Consider the following 19,560-nt stretch of genomic DNA (forward strand, 5'->3'; position numbering starts at 1 on the left):
TTACTAATTAATATTTACACATTATATACTTTTTAAATAAGTACCCATACTGGGTACTGTCTGCTACAGATACGTTCTTAATTTATGTAAGTTTAAAAAAGCGCAGAGATCAATAGATATAGACACACACAGGATAGAAATAGTTGCCAAGAATCTTGTAAGTAACAAGAGAAGTGGTACTATGAAGACATATACAGAGATTTATTCCCAGTGTAGCACTGACTCCCTGAAGAGCTTCTAAATGGACCCAATGAATCACTCACACACCATTAGTGATAAATTTGGCTTTATTTAAAGTAGAAGTTCACCCAAAATCTAAGACTGGGTTCATACTATGTGCGGCTATGGGACACAGCAGGGGTCCAGTGCGTCCCCAATTACCATTTCAGGTCTGAATTCAGCCAAGAATTTGGACCTGAAATGGAGCCAACGATGCACAGGACAGGACTGGGAGCCGGTCACACTCCTGTCATGAGAATTGGATACAGGAAAAACCTGCATCAAATTCACAATAGTGTGCACCCAGCCTTAAATCTCTAAATCTACAGACATCCATGATTTAAGACCAACCTAGCCCTGTAAAGAAGAAATCGCTATACATATCTTTTTTGAAGCCACTCTGGTCCAGTCCCATGCTGAGCTGTCAGTGACGGCTTTGCTGTGGAGGCAGGTGAGAAGGAGGGAGCCGACAACGAAAGCCCCATAGTAACTGTATGGGTGACGTCACTTCCTATTCATTTCCCAGCCGTTGTCAGCTGTCTCCTCTGTAGAGCTTCTGCTGCTGGAAACCGGACCAGAGCAGCTTAAAAAAAGGTATGTATAGTGATTTCTTCTTTACAGGACTAAATAGGCTAGTTTTAGATTGTGGATGCCTGTTTATTTAGAGATTTTAGCGTTAGGGTGTACTTCCACTTTAAGCAGGAATAATCCCTGCAAGAGAAGTTCAAAGTAAATAGTTTCAATGATGACAGGGTTAACCCGATATCAAACACAGGGAAAAACAAGATTAAAACAAAGTCTATGTTTTTTATTGCCTGTGCACTAGGCAGATGCAAAGGGAACGACGAAACTGACATTAATGAAACATAATAGTGAAAAAACCAAAAGTAGAACAAAGAGGATGCGATAAACAGTGTGGCCTGTCTACTATTCTTAGGTCGTGCCTAGCCACTGGCCAGTGTGGTGAGAAATACAGAGTCTGCTGGTGGTGAGACCCTAGGACTATTACAGCGTTCATCATGATAAGATAGTAGAAATGCTCCTAAAGCATCCTTTTCTAATAAGAGGTTGAGAAAGAGTCCTGTAGGCCCCTTTTTTGGGCAAAGCTCTGTTTATGGCAACAAAATCTTAAAACTACAATTTTTGGGAAAACAGAAATGGGCAAAAGGCTTCTAACCACTCTAAGCCCTTGTACACACGGTCGGACATTCCGATGGAAAATGTCCAATATGGCCATGTTGTCGGATAATCCGACAGTGTGTGGGCTCCATTGGACTGTTTCCGTCGGAATATCCGACCGACAAAGTTTTAGGGCTATAAAATTTTCCGACAACATGAGCCGATTGGACTCTGTCTGATCGTTTGTAGAGAATTCCGATTGGACAAAGTGCCACGCATGCTCAGATCAAATTCCTAGAACAAAGCTATTGGCTACTAGCCTGAATGTAGTCCCGTTGTACCTAAATTACGTCATCACATTATGAACGATCGGATTTTCCGACAACTTTGTCCAACCGTGTGTATGCAACACCAGTTTTGGACAAAATCCGTCAGACAAAATCCTACGAATTTTGTTGTCGGAATGTCAGACCGTGTGTACAAGGGCTAATGTTGCATAGATATCCTGACCAATATTAGTCTCATTAACATTGTGCTAACTGATCTCTTTAAGATTGGGCCAATACTTTCCCTGGTGATCTTGTCGGTCATCTGCTTTGCTGCCAGACTGCACCTTTCTCTCTCCTTCAGAGTTCACGGTTCACATCCACATTCAGGTGCAATTACTCTCTCTCCCAAAACAGTGACTCTCCCTACAGGTTCTAACCAAATCACTTCCTGCAGATCTAGGCAGAAAAATCTCTCTGCTGGTTGCAATCCACCCTCGTCCATGCTGCCAGGGTCTTCTAAGCCTAGAATCTGATTTATGTTTCAGATATTTATGTCGTTTTTAATTTATATTGGTGTAATGATTTTTGGGTAATGTTAGAGAAACTCGTGTAATTTGCATGTTGGTCGTTTGATTTTCTGTTATTTTTTCGATCAGTGTTATATATTCTATGCAATATTTTAATAGGATGGTATGGTTGATTACAGTACAGTTTTAATTTCGTTTTTATGTGGTATTATTTGCGGTTATTGGTAATTTTATTGTTGTTGTGCCTTGTTATTGTGATCTTTGTAGTTTCTTGTTGAATGTAATTGTATTTTAGTAATTTCCCCATGGGATTTATAAAGTATTCTGAATCTGAATCTAGCCTGGGGACCACTTTCTTCATACAGACACTTAAGCAGGACTAGCCTGGTCAACTCACTGACCCCCTGGTATGCCTTTTGGAAACTATTGAATATCAGGACATTCATAGCATCAGCAATGGGATTCAATAAGTGTTGGGTAGGGTAGGATAGAATCTTTCTGCCTCAAAAGTATGCTTGAGATTTCATGGATAGGAATAAAAACACCGGGACTTAAAGTTGTAGAAAATGCTTCTACTTTATATACTTTTGACAGAAGAATCCATCTTCCAACATAAAGTGGAAGACCACAGGAGGATGTATAGAAGGCACAGGAGGATGAATAGAAGGCAAAATGTATCAGTTACTTTTTACATAAATACAGTTTTCTATTGCTAAAGCTGAACACTAAACGAACAGCCCAATACAAAGATTAAATATTAAATATATATTAAATAATAAGGATTGTAGTTCTGTCATTAAGTCATCAGATTTACAAAACTCTTTCACATAGTTTTACATTCACTTCCAGGTCTGCTCCCCACTCCCTCTCTCTGACTAGGCAGTGAAAGGAGAAGCAGCACACTGATGGGCTCACCTTCTTGCCACTCTGCCCTCCTATCAGAATGCTACACCTGACTGACTTCTTGTACTGGTTATCCCTCCCTTTAAGTTCTGCTGTAAAGACTATGCATTAGACTGCAAGCGGCTTATAACATGTTACATTTAGATACTTATACTGATTTCATTTTAAAAATAAATATAATGATCTATTAATGATTAAAGCGCTTCATTGACATCTGCCTTTAATATCAGCTTAGAGTTTGGCTTTAACATGCAGAATAATGGGATCACAGGTTGTATTTTGCATAGTTTTTATTTTTTTTGTTAGTTTAAGTTAGACCTGGAAAAACCTTTAAAAGGCTGCATAACAGTAAAATTCATTCCTTCCATTAGCAAATCAGTATGATCAAAGATTGCATATGAGCAGATGACAAAGATTGCTGATGACTGATGTAATCTGGGGAATATCAGTAGTTGCTAAGGACCCATGTAAATTATTTTGAGCCGTAGAGGTCTTCCAAATTTGTGGTAAGGGTGGTAATTGCTACTAGTCATAGAATGTGAATAGGAGTTTGTTCCCTCCAAGAAGAATACCAGATGAGCCATTCAAACAGGAGACCAATTTGTTTTTTGAAACAATATGAGCTGATGACGTCTTGTCCCAGCCACAATAACTAATATGAGAAAAACATCTAATTGTCTTCTGCTTGACCCACAAGAAAAAAAACACACAAAAAAAAACCTATCAATTTATCCATTTCTCGGAATACTGCTGTTCATGTAACGATCACTGAAGAACAAAACAAGGATAGTTAACAAAAAGTAAAACTAAAACTAGGCAAAATGTTGTGTTCTAAAAATCTCAACTTCTATAGGGAAAGGTTAGAGATTTTGTAAGTTTTTTGTTGCTGTCTGTATGTCTTTGTTGCAAATGTTTCTCCTACCTGCTGGATATTCTGGAGAGGAAGTGATGATCTGTCTCTCCAATGGGGACACAGTCAACTGCAAAAGCATACTTTAAGTAGAGTGTGGAGGGGTTAGAACTTCAGACAGACAATGCATTTGCTTTTCTTTGCCTTTCTGTTCCAGTGACAGCCATACCACTCATTTTTTGTATGAGTATCAAAGGGAAATAAAATGGAGCTCACTGGATTTCTGGCAGTTGAACGGGTACTCCTGTACTTGCAGCATTTTAAAAGCGATTAAAGGGTGGGAATATGTACAGGTACCGCTGGCCTAACTGTACAGAAATAGTTCACAGGCATGAATGACCATTATGACTAATGCCACTGGTATTAGTGAAAGTAATAGTGTACGATTGTTGATATTAGTTGATATTAGTGGGGTAAAAATGCCCCTATAGTGCCCCCATCGTTGGTGTCAGTAGGAGGAATGGTGCTCAATCACTTATATCAGTGGCAGGAATAGTGCCCCATCGATGGTTTCAATGGGAGGAATAGTGCCCCATTGATGGTTTCAGTGGGAGGAATAGTGCCCCATTGATGGTTTCAGTGGGAGGAATAGTGCCCCACTGTTAGTGTCAGTGGAAGGAATAGCACCTCATTGTTAGTGTCTGTAGAAAGAATAGTGCCTCACATCAGTAGGAGGAACAGTGCCCCAAGGGCCAGTTAAAGACAAGTCCATGGGCTGCAGTATGTAGACCACTCATGTAGAGAAATAGAGCTTTATTTCCTTATGTAAGAGCTGTCCCTCTAGAGACTGATGAGCTTTCATTAAAGAGAGCTTTAAATGATTGCCTCCAATCTTGTATCTACCTGCACATAGAATTATCCTCCACGGGGACTGTGGGGACCTTACTAAGACAGTAGGCAAGATCTACCACACAAAGTGCCCAATTCCGAAGAAAACTTTTTTCAATAGGATATTTTTGGACCAAACATTTTGGATAAAAATTTCTTCCCCAGGTGAGGCCAACAAAGGTCCTGGCTGGTTTAGGGAATTTAAGTGACCCTTTACTTGACACCTATTAGTGATCAGTCTGTTGCAACACTACAGCACCAATAAGAGTAGCTATAGTTTACTTTAGCTTTGCTGCAAGCTCAGTACTAGGTTGTCATCCTGATCCAATGCTTCAGAGAGTGACCGATTCTCCTTATTAATATCTGCTCCTTCTTCATGTTCTGGCTTAAATCAAAGACAGAGTCAGAAGGGGAGGCTAGAGGGGCACAGTTATGACCACTACTGTCTATGGCCACAAAATGCCAGAATTTCTTCTCATGAAATCTGACATTATATCAGAAACCTTCCATCTAGGTAAAAAAAAGAGAAGACTAGAGTGGCTGGAGGACCAGATGAATGGCCAGAGGAAGGCAGAGTTACAAAAGGTTACTAGAGCCCTGAACAGAGGAACTACCACCCCCAACTGGAAAAACTGGAGCTTGAACTAGCAAGTCCATCTGACCCTTTTTTCTTTCTGTTAATGACCTGCCATGTTTCTGAATTTTATCTTCAGAGGGGTATTCATAACTCAGCAGCAGTAATGGAGGGAGGGTAATCCCTCAGTGTCAACCAACTGTGGGTCGCAGAAGTCTGGTATGATAAATTTATACAAAAGTATGCAGTGCATGAAATAATTAAGTACTAGTTAAAACAGTCCAATATGGTCCAACAGAAAGAGGAGGACTACAGATCCCAGCAATCACCAAAGAAGATTCTGTGTGTTGGAGCACACTTCAGGTAAAAATGGTGACAAACCCTCTATCTCCAAAGCACATGCTTCGCTCACCTCAAATGACAGACCACTGAGCTAACAGATGGTCAGTAAAGCAGGTCACATTAGGGAAAAATCTTCCAGAAACAGGCAGGCACTCCAGTCGATCCCCCCAGGGTGTAAAGAGGTGAGAACAAAGATAGATCTAAGTGCACACTGTTAAAAATTGCTACTCACAAATATCTGTTGTAAATACACATTTCCAGAGTGTAGCTGGCGATAAAGGAAATGCAGAATGGCAGCGGGTAACGGCAGCGGGTGGCTCCTCCCCCGTATGCGCTACGTTCAAAGAACTTTGTCAGCGCCTGTGTATGTCACCTGTCCTCTTAAAACCATGTTAGGTCATCGTGGCTACCCTTATGTGATCGGGAAGCGCAGCTAATACCGCGCTTCCTGATCCTCTGACTTGTACAGGTAGAGAACAAAATATTTCAGTTTTTTTAATATTGCATTTACTTTTTTGCAAGCTGGCCATCTCCCACAGGCATAGAAACCCAACAAAAAGGAAAAAATCTAATTTACTCTTCTAATTGGAGGATCTATCACTCCAGGCGCAATAACATCTCGCAGAGTCGGTACCAGTCTAAATAAAACAGGGACAACTGGGGAGAACTTCCTGCGAACCTCCCAGTGTTGCAGAACAATCCGCTTAAATGGTTTATACTGTATATTATAGCCAAGGATAATTTTGTACTCCTGTTTATTAACATTCCTATTTACCCCCTTATTACAATCAGCAACTGATGCATGTCTGTCAACTTTCCCCATCTCATCCCAATCCGCAATAATTTTCTCCCTTTGATAGCCTTTTTGGAAGAACCTATCAGTAAGAACTTGTGATTGTGCCTGATAGTCAGAGTCTAAAGCACAATTTCTCCTAACACAGATAAATTGGCATCTAGGGATATTGCAAAGCCAAGTGCTGCGATGGCAACTATCTTATGGGTAATTTTCACAATTTTTTCCTGAAGTGTGCTCCAACACGCTGAACTTTCTTTGGTGATTGCTTGGATCTGTAGTCCTCCTCTTTCTGCTGGACCATGTTGGACTGTTTTAACTAGTACATAATTATTTCATGCGCTGCACCCTTTTGAATAAATATTTTGTTTGGATTAGGTGATGATCTTTTGTGTTAGCTGCATTCATTTTTAGGGGTTAGGAATTCTTTTGCTCTATTTTTTATTATTGTTTTTTTTTTTTATCAAGGTATGATAAATTAAATTAAAATGTGCCCAAAAGGGGAGACTGGGAGATGTTGTAGAAAAAATTATCCGCACTCCGGTTGTTGCTCTTAAAATTTCTTAATTTTATTGAATAGACGCTAAGAGATTTCATCCAAAGAGGAGGCAGGGGCACGTGGGCGCACTAAATCTCCAGAGGCCAGGTGGTGAATGCTCTGTGCCGCATATGAGCAGAGGCATCAAGACAGCCCAGACGCACAAGGCATCTTTAGACACCTGCACACAGGTGCAGTAGTTTCCCAAGGTGTGTCTAAAGAGATAATGGTGCCAAATTTAAACAAAATTGTATCTGTTAACCTGGTCTATTGCCATGATGACCAGCAAGTGGTCACCGGTGGACCCACAACCCTAAGGGTATGCATTGAAAAGGGCACCCTGATGGCATAAATGTTTAAAGGGCTTCTATCCCTACCACAAAAACATAGAAATCAAGGGGAATTAAGCCTTTCCTGTCTTCACCCTTCATGATGTGCATACCCCCTCCAGGTGTTTTAAGGAACAGGACTCTGCAGCAGACATACCTGGACCTGTAAAGAACCCTGTGGCTAAATACACATGTTTCACTATGTGCCAAGGGGGGTGCCTGCAACAGGATTCAGTGCATCAGCAACATTACAGTCCGGCCCTGTGTATAAGATGTTAAGCTTCTCTCCGTAGAGAGAGAGGAGGTCCATCACCTAAGAACACCAACAAAAGATTGAAGCTAGCGGGAGTAGAATAGAAGGAGTACTATAGGGGGGAGTGCCCCTTCAGCTTTTTTGGCCATGTTCAATCACCTGAAGATAGCAGCACATAACCCATTTGTAATGATGTAAACAAGTATGTGGCCTATACTGTACAATCAGCAAAGTAAAGATTTATAGGGAACATCATATAAATGTTAAGCAGTACCCACAAACTTCTAACTTTTGCCTGGAATTCCTACTAAAAAATAACAGCAGTGCCCTTCCCATATGTGAGTGCTGTATATCTGCAGTGTGAAATCTGAGGTACTGCTGCTTCTGAGTGCTTGTATTAGCAGACTAAGAGCGATATTACTGATGTCACTACTGTGGTGTCCACACAGAAAAACAGTTCAGAACAAGGCATGGTATGCCAGTAATGTGGAACGGTCTGCATGCAATACTGGAAATAGCAGTCCTTTGCTCGTTGCTTGTTTTTTTTTTAGGCACAACTTCTACAATTCAGTTCCTCTTCTAGTGGCTCTACTGCCTGCGTATGAATATAGAAGGAACACTGGTCTGTGAATTTCTTCATGCGTTAGACATCAATGTGCTTCAATATTCTTTGTGAAGCATAATAAAATCAATCAAATAATCAATATAGAATATACTGTACCTGTATACTTTACATGCATACAATCAACCTCCATTCAACCAAAATGTAATTATTTTCGCTTTTGTTGGAGCTAGCTTTTAAAAGTCTGCTATCTAGATATAGTTATACTATAAAGATATTTATACTATAAAGAGTATGAAGCCTAATTGCTCATACCTTTGCCAGTAAATCAACCCGTGAATGGTCATGGAAACCTAACCTATCACTATGGATGAAGAATGATTAGAAATCCTGCACTATATTCTACAAAGGTCAGGACATACAGTATGCATTCCTGGTGGAAAGAGGAATGAGTTCTACTATTTCTGCTGTTGTAGGAGTGCCTTGCACACAAGAATTTTCTGTAATTTAGAAGGTGCTAAAATAACACAATGACTTTTCACATCCAGACTGATATTTCTTCAATACTCCTTTGTGTTCCTCAATGAACTCACTGTGTTCTTCCACAGCACCATCCAATATAGAACCTTTTAATGAAGTATCTCAGCCTCAGTCATCCCACATATGAAGAATGTGGGTTTACCTCGCACGTCAGCAGGGCTGGTGAATATCCACCCAGCGACCGAGCTCCACAACAAATAGAAATAAAAGATATGTCTTTTCGGTAATAATACTTGAGGTGTGTAGTAGGGAGAGCTGCCTCAAGACACCGAAGGCAAACATATGGCATTGAAAGTAGCAATGGTTATCTGTTTTCCATAGAAACCAGTTAGGTCTCAGTTGGCTGTTACTATTCTAATAGAAGTTTTTTGATGTAAGATACAGATGCTGGGAATGAAGCCAGGTGCTGGGACACTAACTCTAGCGCATGTCAGTGGCCGCTCAATGGCCAAAGAGAGAAGACGCTGGATTGAGAAGGAGGAAAGAAGATGGTCATAGCTGGAGCAACTAAAGAAAGTGTGGACCTCATGCTGCTGTAGTAGGACACACGAGGAGGTAAGTTTGCCATAATGTGCAAGTATGCTTTATTGGTTCCAAAGTTTAAATAGAATAAGGAAGAGTTAAAACTTGTAAGGGTTTCCATGACTGACCATCTCAGGGTCTTCGAAATAGAGGCTCGGAACACAGAGCGGGCTGGCATCCCTTGGTCATCTCAGTCACTTTATTTTTGAGAGGTTTCAGGATGATTGACTGAAAGATTTTTGTGACATGTTCACTGATCTCCTTTGGGATGATTTAATACTTGAAGCGCTTGTTCGTGAACACTTCAGGGTTCTTGCTTAGGGTGCCAGCATCAGGTGAGGAGGGGATTGGGATGCTTTGTCCCCAATATCTATTGTACAACACAGGAAGGATGCATTAGTTGTCAGTTTAGATCCTTGACGCCTCCTGTAGGTAGACCTGTCACTTTCTGATGAAGACTTGTGTATAATGTCACAGAGTGGATCACAAGTCCCCTTTTGACAAATAAAATATAAAATAAAATAAATTAAATAAAATAAAATATAAGCTTACACAAAAGTAGAAAAAAAATAAATGATCAAGTAGTAAATAAACAAAATGAGTGGGAAAACAGCAACCCAGATACAGCTAATACATGCACACAGCCCTAATGTACATGTGCCCTAAACAGACAGATGAAGGTAAACCACTATTGAACAGAATTGGTATCCCCAGTATTTTAGATGTTTAAAGTGAATTTCTACTCCATTTTAAACTTTTAAAAGTCCGTTCTAAGAGCTGACATCACAAGATGCCTGCTATTACATTTATTTTTCATAAAAGCTTCTGCTACGCCACCTTTCTGACACACCCTCTGACCAGTGCTCCAATCACAGGAGCCCTATTGGTTGGAGCACCGTGCATGGTGAGGGTCAGACCACTGCAGACCTGGACCACTGCGATCTGTGTTAAATGAAGGTCCGGTTCTATAACATCCTGCTAGCAGAAGGAATTTTAGCCCTTGCTGCAGCAAATAGTTTTAAAAAAATATATAAAAAGTTTTATTACGGTTTAAGGCAACCCTTAAAGAGTAACTTTACTTACTCTTGTTGAGGAAAAAACATTCCCCTCTGGGTGTTCTATGTGCATTGCAAAGATTTTAACAAACATTGTTGCATATTCCTACCTTTTATTATTCTGGAAAAAAACAAAACACTGTATGGGTGTGGTTTCATAATCATCAATCAGCTGCTGCACCTGCAGGGCTCTAATGAGGAAAATTGCTGGGCCTGCATCCCTTTAGATGTGATTTGCTACTGGAAGTATCTTGCCAAAAATTAAAAAAAAATTTGCAGGGAATGCCTGAAATCTGACTTGTATCTAAGCATAGACCAGGAGTGGCCAGTCCATAAAGTGTGCAACCCCCCTAGTATGCATGTGGGGCACCAAACTTATAGGTTTCTATGAGGTTTTTTATTTACAAGCCACATTATTAGAGGCCAAGGCTCTAATTGGCTTGAAAAGGGTTGGGCTTGATCCGACCTACTTGTGACACTAGTGAATCCACATTTGTTAATGTCTACCAGCTTCTCCTCCTGGCCAATCAGGATAGGAGGGGAAGATTGGGTTGGCCAGGATGAGAATACGAGGAAGCCACTGCGCCACGACCGTGGGGGGGGGGAGGTTTGGGCGTTGGTTGAGTGTGAACTTGGGGGGGTTGTTTGCCGCCTCCCCCTCAAAAAATAGTTTAGCACCAGCCACCACTGGTGTAGACTTCTGGGAAAATCAGTGAGCCAATCACACAAGCAAGAAATTATGATTCTGGGGGGGCGTTCCAAACACATTCTGTGTACAAAACACCCTCAGGTAGCCATATTGCATTTCTCTTTACACAAAATTACAGAGCTGCAGTTTGAAAAGAAAAAGTAATTTTTAATAACATTCCATTACAATATGACTTGTGTCACAATTGTATATGCAATATTTTTTTATTTATTTGCTATTTTTTACGAAAGTGGAGTTACCCTTTAACATCATTACAGTAACAATACAGAAAGGTGCAATTGACCTTTAACAGAGAAATGCTTTTATCATATCCAGTATATGTAAATGTCCCTTGGTTGGAGCACCACGTAGTAGTGGTGCAGAATTCCGATATGTATTTGAGTGGAGTTTTTTGTATGTTTATGTGGGTTGTATAGAAAGCCACATCTTATGCCACGTACACACGATCGGAATTCTCGTCGGAAAAAGCTCTGATGGTTTTCCCGTCTGAATTCCGACGGAATTCTGCTCAAGCTGTCTCGCATACACACGGTCACACCAAATTCCGACCGACAAGAACGCGGTGCCGTGCAACACGTATGACGGGACTAGAAAAAGGAAGTTCAATACCTAGTAGCCAATAGCTTCCATCTCGTAGTTGAATCTGAGCATGCATGAGTTTTTGCGTGTCGGAATTGCATACACGCGATCAGAATTTCCATCAGGAAAATTGAGAACATGTTATCAAATTTTTTGCTGGTGGGAATTCGGCCAGCTAAATTCGGATGGAGCGTACACACGGTCACATTTTCCGATGAAAGCTCTCATCAGTCTTTTGCTGCCGAAATTCCGATCGTGTGTACGTGGCATTAGGATGAGTGTACCCTTTAGCCGCAGAAGCCTGACTATGCTCAAGATGAAGACTCTCATTATTCTCAATGGGCTTCTTCACTCCTGAGTACTGTGGCACTTGTTGACTGTCACATGAAGCTCAGTAAAGTACATAAACTTCTTTTTGGGAAAATTATGTGTGTACGGAGTCCCTAAAAATGCTTGAAAACTATATTTTTTCAGGCACTCACATTTAAAAGTATATGGGGGCCAAAGACGTAGGATCTCTGCTCCTGTACTACGAGTTGCACGTAAAAACGTCCAAAGAAAAAAAATCTCGAAATCGCCTAAATATGCTCACGCTAAGTGTGAATGGCCGCTAAAAAAAGGTCACTTGCAGCTGGCCAGTCTATGCAGGTGTGGTGCAGCATTACCATTCTCTGATGGAGGGGAATTTTCACCCGAGATAAAGAGAGACGATGTGGAGCCTGGGTCACCCTGGCTCACGGTGAATATTGTCCAACCCAACATAGGCTCCTTTTCTAACTTCAGCCTGCAATAGGAGTAACATAGGATGTATACAATGCACCTAGGCAGCTGGGAACAGAATACCCTATAAAGAGAGTTACAGATTAATATTAAAGATGTTACATTTTAAATATGTTAACTATGTTAATCGTCTTTAAGTCATCTCTTAACAGCCAACAGTGAACTATTGTCTAGAAAAACGATCTGTGTTTCTCAGCTTTTTATAGAATTGTGAACTCTTCAACTGTAATTATACGAAGGCTTGTACTGTACATCCCTCCAGTGAGATGCAATGACAGCCGCTTAGCCGAGCTCCATAGGATAGGAAAAAAATAAAATCATGAGCTCTGCTACTAACATACACATATCTTTTTCAGAATGTTAGAGGGGACCCATATTCCAGCAAAAATAAGAGAGACCGAAAACACACGTTTTTGATTATTACACTTCATATGTCATCCAAGTTAGCAGTTAAACTTTTATTGGCCATAATAAAGAGGTTGCACAACACTCTGCTAAGATGAAATATTATCTATTGTTAAGAGAAGCTGGAATAAACGTTTTCAATTTCTGAACGCTCCAGCCACACAAGAACTAAGCAGTGAATGAGCACTTTCCTTGGACCAGTCTACTTATACAGTACAACGGGTTACAGCATTCTTCTCCTGTCTATCAAATTCAACCGATCTTTTGGTCTACAATGGTCACATAAGCATCATTTTAAAGGATAAGCTCACCTTTACAGAAAAAATAATAAATTCACATATTTTTGCAGAAAAAAAATATGCATTTATTATATTTTCTGCATGAGCCTGGAAAACATTGCATCTGTGATCAGTAGATCATGGGTGCAATGTGAGCTCCTACAAACATCCTCCGGCTTTCAGCCCTCTGTACAGGCTTTCTGTTTGGAACTAAAACTCCATCTGCCACGGTGGAAGACAGCACTTGTAGTTTATTCACAGGAATCTGTGAACAAATGATGTGGCTGTGTGGGCGGCCATTACTTGTGCAAACCAATCAATATACGCTTATTGGAAAAAAAAATACCAAAAACATATAGCAGAATGCATATTGGCATGAATTAAAGAGGAAGTAAACCCTGATGAGTTTACTTCCTCTTTGATTCCCTGCAAAGGTAAAGCATAATGGACTACTATGCATCGCATAGTAGTCCATTATGTGTCACTTATCTGACACAGGAGCCAGCGAAGTCACTGCTGTCCCCTGTAGTCCGGTGCATCCATCTTCTCGGTGGGTCTCGCTGCTCCGCCGCTGTCATTCAGTAAAGCCGCGATGATGTCACTCCCGCGCATGCTCACGGGAGCCGCCACGTGCGGCATATCGCCGTTGATGGCGGCGCCTGTCTTTTGGCAAATATCTCCTAAACCGTGTAGATATTTCTTGGACCTACAGGTAAGCCTTAATCTAGGCTTACCTGTAGGTCAAAGTGTGTTGTAAGGGTTTACAACCACTTTAATGAAGAAATTATTATTATTTTTTTTATTGGATGTGTTTTATAATTGAAAGTAAAAAATATCGTTTTTTTTTTTTTTCAGTCTTTTTTTGTTTAAAGCACAAAATATAGCACGAATACCACCAAAACAAAGCTCTATTTGCAGGAAAAAAAGGACAAAAAATCTTTTGGGATAGGTACAGTGTCGCAAAACGGCGCAATTTTCAGTTATGGCAGTGCCGTATTGCAAAAAATAGCCTGGTCGTGACCGGGGGGGGGGGGGGGATAAACCTTTCGGAGCTGAAGTGGTTAGTTAGGAGGAAAAAGTGAAAATGAAAAAAGAAAGGCACTTTCCTGTACTTCTTTCCAGCAAAACTTTTACAATATTAGCATAGCTCCAGATTTTTACCCCAAAATATAAATCTTTTGACTAAAATGATTTCACATAAGTGTGATTTTAATATCAAATGCAAAATGGTAAGGCTGGCCATACATGATTATACAATTTTCTTATTCAATTTCCTTAAATGTGACATTCTGAATGACATTGTGTTAGCTTACGTGAGCATCTTAAGGCCCATACGCTCCATCGGACAAACTTTTTTGGTTTTCATCTGACTTTTGTTGGCTGTGCGAACGGACAAACTTTCTGGCAACAAAAGTCAGATGGAGCAAAGTCTGATCGTGTGTACAGAAAACCATAGGACTTTTGTACAAAGTACAAACAGGCATGCTCAGAACCAATGCAAAAGATCAGACAACAATACAGAAGTTGACCAAAGGTGGCGGAAAAGAGCAGAAAAAACACATGATTTGGTGAAAGTTGGCTGAAAAAGTCCTGCCGTGTGTATGCAATACAAGTTCAGGGCCGACGCCCTTTGTACAAAAATCCACGGGAAAGTTTGTACAAAGTCCTATCGTGTGTATGAGGCTTAACACTTACATAGTTTATACAATTGTTATTTAAATCATCAAGTGAAAGAGATGAGCACTCAGTGATGAGCTTGTCCTCCTCCGGACCTTGTGCTTTGGTGAAACTTCAAAATAAACCTCATCATCAAGTGCTCACCATTCAAGGCCCACGAGTCCCGCCTTATCTACTGTATTATATATACTTTAGGATTTTCTGAGCACCTGGGCCCATTTTCTCTTGGATATACTGTATACTGTGCCAACTACTGGAAACATATTAAAATGTACATGTTCATATATTACCTACCTAAATACAAATCATTTTTTTATTTTATTAAGCATTGTATTTACCGGATCTGCTACAAGCGCTCCTATTGAAGGCTGTGTAGGAAGCTTAGAAGCTCACAAGCTAATTGTATCAGCTCCTGGGCCCTGGCAGCCAGCAATATTAGCCTACATACCAACTGGGACCCACAGGAGCTGTTGAGACCTGATGCCATTTAAAAGGATAAGTTCAACTTCTGGAACAAGTTACACTTTCCACCAGTATTTAGGGTGGAACATGAAACGTGTTCCATCTCCTGCCCCCTCTAACCCCGATTCTCTTATGCCCCGTACACACAAGCGTTTTTTTCAAAGGAATTTCGCTTAAGCTTGGCTTGCATACACACGGTCACACAAAAGTTTGCTGAACTTTCGACCATCAAAAACGCGGTGACTTACAACACTCTGACGAGCCGAGAAGTTCAATGCTTCCAAGCATGTGTCGAATTGTTTCCGAGCATGCGTAGAAATTTTGCACATCGGAATTTCCGATCGGAACTTTTTCCGACCGAAAAATTGAGAACCAGCTCTCAATCTTTTGCTGGCGGGAATTCAGCCAGTAAAAGTCCGATGGAGCATACACACAGTCGCATTTTCCGACCAAAAGCTCTCATCAGTCTTTTACTTGCTGAATTTCCGATCGTGTATACAGGGCATAAGTGTGACAGTAGGCAGGGGATCTTATTCAATTCTGCCCACGTGGCGGACTACAAGTACTATCAGCCAGTGTGACCGGCCACGCGCATCGGTTCCTCCGCAGTTCAGCGGGCGCATGCGAGCGCCTGCTATCCCTGCTTAAAGGGCCAACGTACGTACAGCTACGACGGCTCGCGGGAACGTGCCAACCTGCCGCAGTATAAAGCGGTTAAAGGTGGAGAAAGTTCTGAAATGATTTATCTTTGTGTAATTTTTTTACATCACAGAAATCTGATATTTTAACAGGGGTGAGTAGACTTTTTATATCCACTGTAGATACAGTATCGCACAAAAGTGAGTACACCTCTCACATTTTTGTAAATATTTTATAATATCTTTTCATGTAACAACACTGAAGAAATGACACTTTGCTACAATGTAAAGTAGTGAGTGTACAGCTTGTAGAACAGTGTAAATTTGCTGTTCCCTCAAAATAACTCAACACACAGCCATTAATGTCTAAACCTCTGGCAACAAAAGTACACCCGTAAGTGAAAATGTCCAAATTGGGCCCAATTAGCCATTTTTCCTCCCCGGTGACATGTGACTCGTTAGTGTTACAAGGTCTCAGGTGTGAATGGGGAGCAGGTGTGTTAAATTTGGTGCTATCACTCTAATACTGGTCACTGGAAGTTCACCATGGCATCTCATGGCAAAGAACTCTCTGAGGATCTGAAAAAAATAATTGTTGCTCTACATAGAGATGGCCTAGGCTATAAGAAGATTGCCAAGACCCTGAAACTGAGCTGCAGCACAGTGGCCAAAACCATACAGTGGTTTAACAGGACAGGTTCCACTCAGTGTTATCGAACCACCCTGTAGCTGTGATTCGGCTATGGGCCGGTTGTTAAGTTGTTAAAGACCATCCACCATTTGACGGTGGCACAATGGCTCTCCTGCACGAATCACCATAGGTGTACAGCGGTTTGCTTAGGCTCACTTGCGGGCATGCTCGTGGGTCAGGAGGACTCGGTGTCCTCTGACGGCCCGTGATTGCCTCGTATACAGGCAGAACGGGGAAATGCAAACAAGGCATTTCCTCATTCTGACAGGAGACATGACAGGGATCTACTGTTCCCAGTGGTTGGGAACAGTGATCGCTGTTATGTCCCAGTAAGCCCACCCCCCCACAGTTAGAAACACTCATAGGGAACACAGTTAACCCCTTGATCACCCCCTAGTGTTAACCCCCTCCCTGCCAGCGACATTTAGGGCCAGTTTAAACCAGACGCAGTTCCGTTTAGTTCCATGCGCTTTTTTTTCTGCACTAAAAATGCATGCACAGTGTTTTCCATGTATTCCAATGGCTCTAGTTCACACCATGCAGTCAGTTTCTGGGGCAGAAACTGACTGGAAACTGACTGTATTGGTGCATAAAAATGGAACTGCATGGAACTGCATCAGGTGTGAACTGGCCTTTACACAGTAATCAGTGGCTCTTTATAGCTCTGATTGCTGTATAAATGTGGTCCCAAAAAAAGTGTCAAAAGTGTCCGATTATTATGTGACAACACGGAATAAATTACACTTTGCTACAATGTACAGTAGAGAGTGTACAGCTTGTATAACAATGTAAATTTGATCTACCTGACCTTGGCTTGGTATCAAGAGATCCTCAAATTTTCCACTTTTTATTAAGTGATTGAACAGTACTGACTGGCATATTCAAGGCTTTGGATATCTTTTTATATCCTTTTCCATCTTTGTAAAGTTTCATTACCTTTTTACGCAGGTCTTTTGTGTCAGATCACCTGAGTCCAGGTGACAGATGCACCCTTTTGGGGTCTGGAGTGCGCCGCAAGGTAGTTGAACCTACGGCTGACTGCTGCAGATGGAGCGCTAGGATATATAGGAGAGCAGGTATTCTGTAGTAACAGTGTAAATTTGCTGTCCCCTCAAAATAACTCATCACACAGCCATTAATGTCTAAACCACTGGCAACAAGAGTGAGTACACCCCTAAGTGGGTGAAGCCTTAACCCTCTTGGGCATGGAGTTCACCAGAGCTTCACAGGTTGCCACTGAAGTCCTCTTCCACTCCTCCATGATGACATCACAGAGCTGGTGGATGTTAGAGACCTGTGCACTCCTCCACTTTCCAGTTGAGAATGCCCCACAGATGCTCAATAGGGTTTAGGTCTGGAGACATATACATATAACAAATAATAATATAAAAATTATTCAATAATGTAATCAAATCAAAAACACTGAAATATGCTGAGTTGCAGAATTGTCGCTGTCATTACTTTTAGTGTTTGATGACGAATTTCCCAACAAATTACTATCCCTCAATTCTGCGAGTGATTTATTATCGCTGTTTTCTAGCTGCTCTATAACCACTTTTGATGTAAACTGACATTTTTTGATTGCTATGGACAATCTCCAGTTTCCTGGCATAAAGAACAGTATTTATTGTCAATGGGGCTGAAAGTGAGGAAAAATTGTCAGTTGTCACTAAAACAGGAGTAGAGGAAATGTCTTCCAATGAGGGCATTTGTTTTCCTTATTTTGTAAGAAGTTTTCTCTTACTGTCTATGGGTAAAAAAAATGAATTCCAATGGTACACAAATAGCAAAAATAAAAAATGGACAGGGGTTTTAACTATTCTCTGTTCTACTCAAAACTAAAAAAAAAAAAAAGTTTAGCTTTAGAACACTTTATAAAACCCAAGGTTTAACAAAAAACATTAAAAAAACTCTCCCTCTTTTTTTTAGGTGGACTTCTTCCAAAGCTAGTGACTTACCTTAAGACCAGGTAATCGCTTCATCATCTCCAATATGGTAAAGCATCCAATGGAATGACCAATAAGAATCAGTTTCATGTCAGCTGGAACATTCTCCTGCAGGAAAGACAGCTTATGTTCGATTTGTCCACTAAGGCCAAACACATCTTCTGTCTGGACCGAGTCTGTGAATTAAAATGAATGTTAATTAAACAAGAATTGTCAAATAATGCAAACGCTTATATTTATAGGGGAACCATAATGTATAGGGGTTCATTTTATTATAAGTTTGTTTAAGGTTTATACGTTTTAAACTGATGTTTTGATTTATATAATAATTATTATTTTTTATTTATTTTTCACCATGTAAATACAATGTTTTACAAAGTTACATTTAATAAATGGTAAAAGATTCATAAAGGACTATGGGTTATCTAAAGAGAACACAGCAGAAGCCCCTGCCTTCGGGAATAATCACTGCTTCACAAACAAAGTTTACAAACTTAAAGATCATTCCGAATAATAGGAGTAAGCTAGAAATGATTGAAATAAATGTGGACAAGAATATATTATTTTACATTTTGACCATAAATACATTTTAACTTTATACGTTCATTTTTAATTTTTTTTTTGTCTAATAAGAAATAAGCAAAAATTATAAATGGAAAACTGTTCTTGATGCTATGCAACAGAAAGATGACATCAAGTATACACATATACTAGGAACAAACAAAGAAAATTACCCGTGGATCATAAATTCATATGTTAAAGTGTTACTAAATCCCGGATCCTGCATTCACTATATCTGGTCTCCCAAAGTACACAGAACATGGAAATGCAATTTATTTTAGTAAATATAAACTGCTAAATACTTTTTCTCATCAGCAGTATATAGCAGTCTTGTGACTTCTATCAGTGACTGGTTAAAGCTTGTAGAAGGCGTTTTCATTCTACGCTGACCATCATATGAGTCTGCATGACCCCTGGTCCTCTGTCTGGACAGTGCCGATTGGCCCTGTGCAATACATACCAAACTGAGCATGTGCAGAGTGCCCCCAAGGCTCTATTCTATGAGCAGATGGATTGGGGACTGTGGAAGAAGGGGAGGATCAGAGAAGACA

The 19,560-nt window shown here is 40.5% G+C and overlaps 1 protein-coding gene across 1 annotated transcript in view; it reads right to left on the reverse strand.

The window, feature by feature from the left end:
* Nucleotides 1-19,560, reverse strand: part of LDAH (lipid droplet associated hydrolase) — a 351,093-nt gene that overhangs the window by 171,647 nt on the left and 159,886 nt on the right. Inside the window, exon 4 of the mRNA XM_077488850.1 lies at nucleotides 18,461-18,624. Coding sequence (XP_077344976.1) covers nucleotides 18,461-18,624 — 164 coding nt within the window. The remainder of the gene's footprint in view (nucleotides 1-18,460; nucleotides 18,625-19,560) is intronic.

Source organism: Lithobates pipiens, unplaced genomic scaffold, assembly GCF_037356315.1.
Source record: "Lithobates pipiens isolate NorthernLeopardFrog02 unplaced genomic scaffold, aLitPip1_a1.2 Scaffold_18, whole genome shotgun sequence".
Taxonomy (NCBI): Eukaryota; Metazoa; Chordata; class Amphibia; order Anura; family Ranidae; genus Lithobates; species Lithobates pipiens.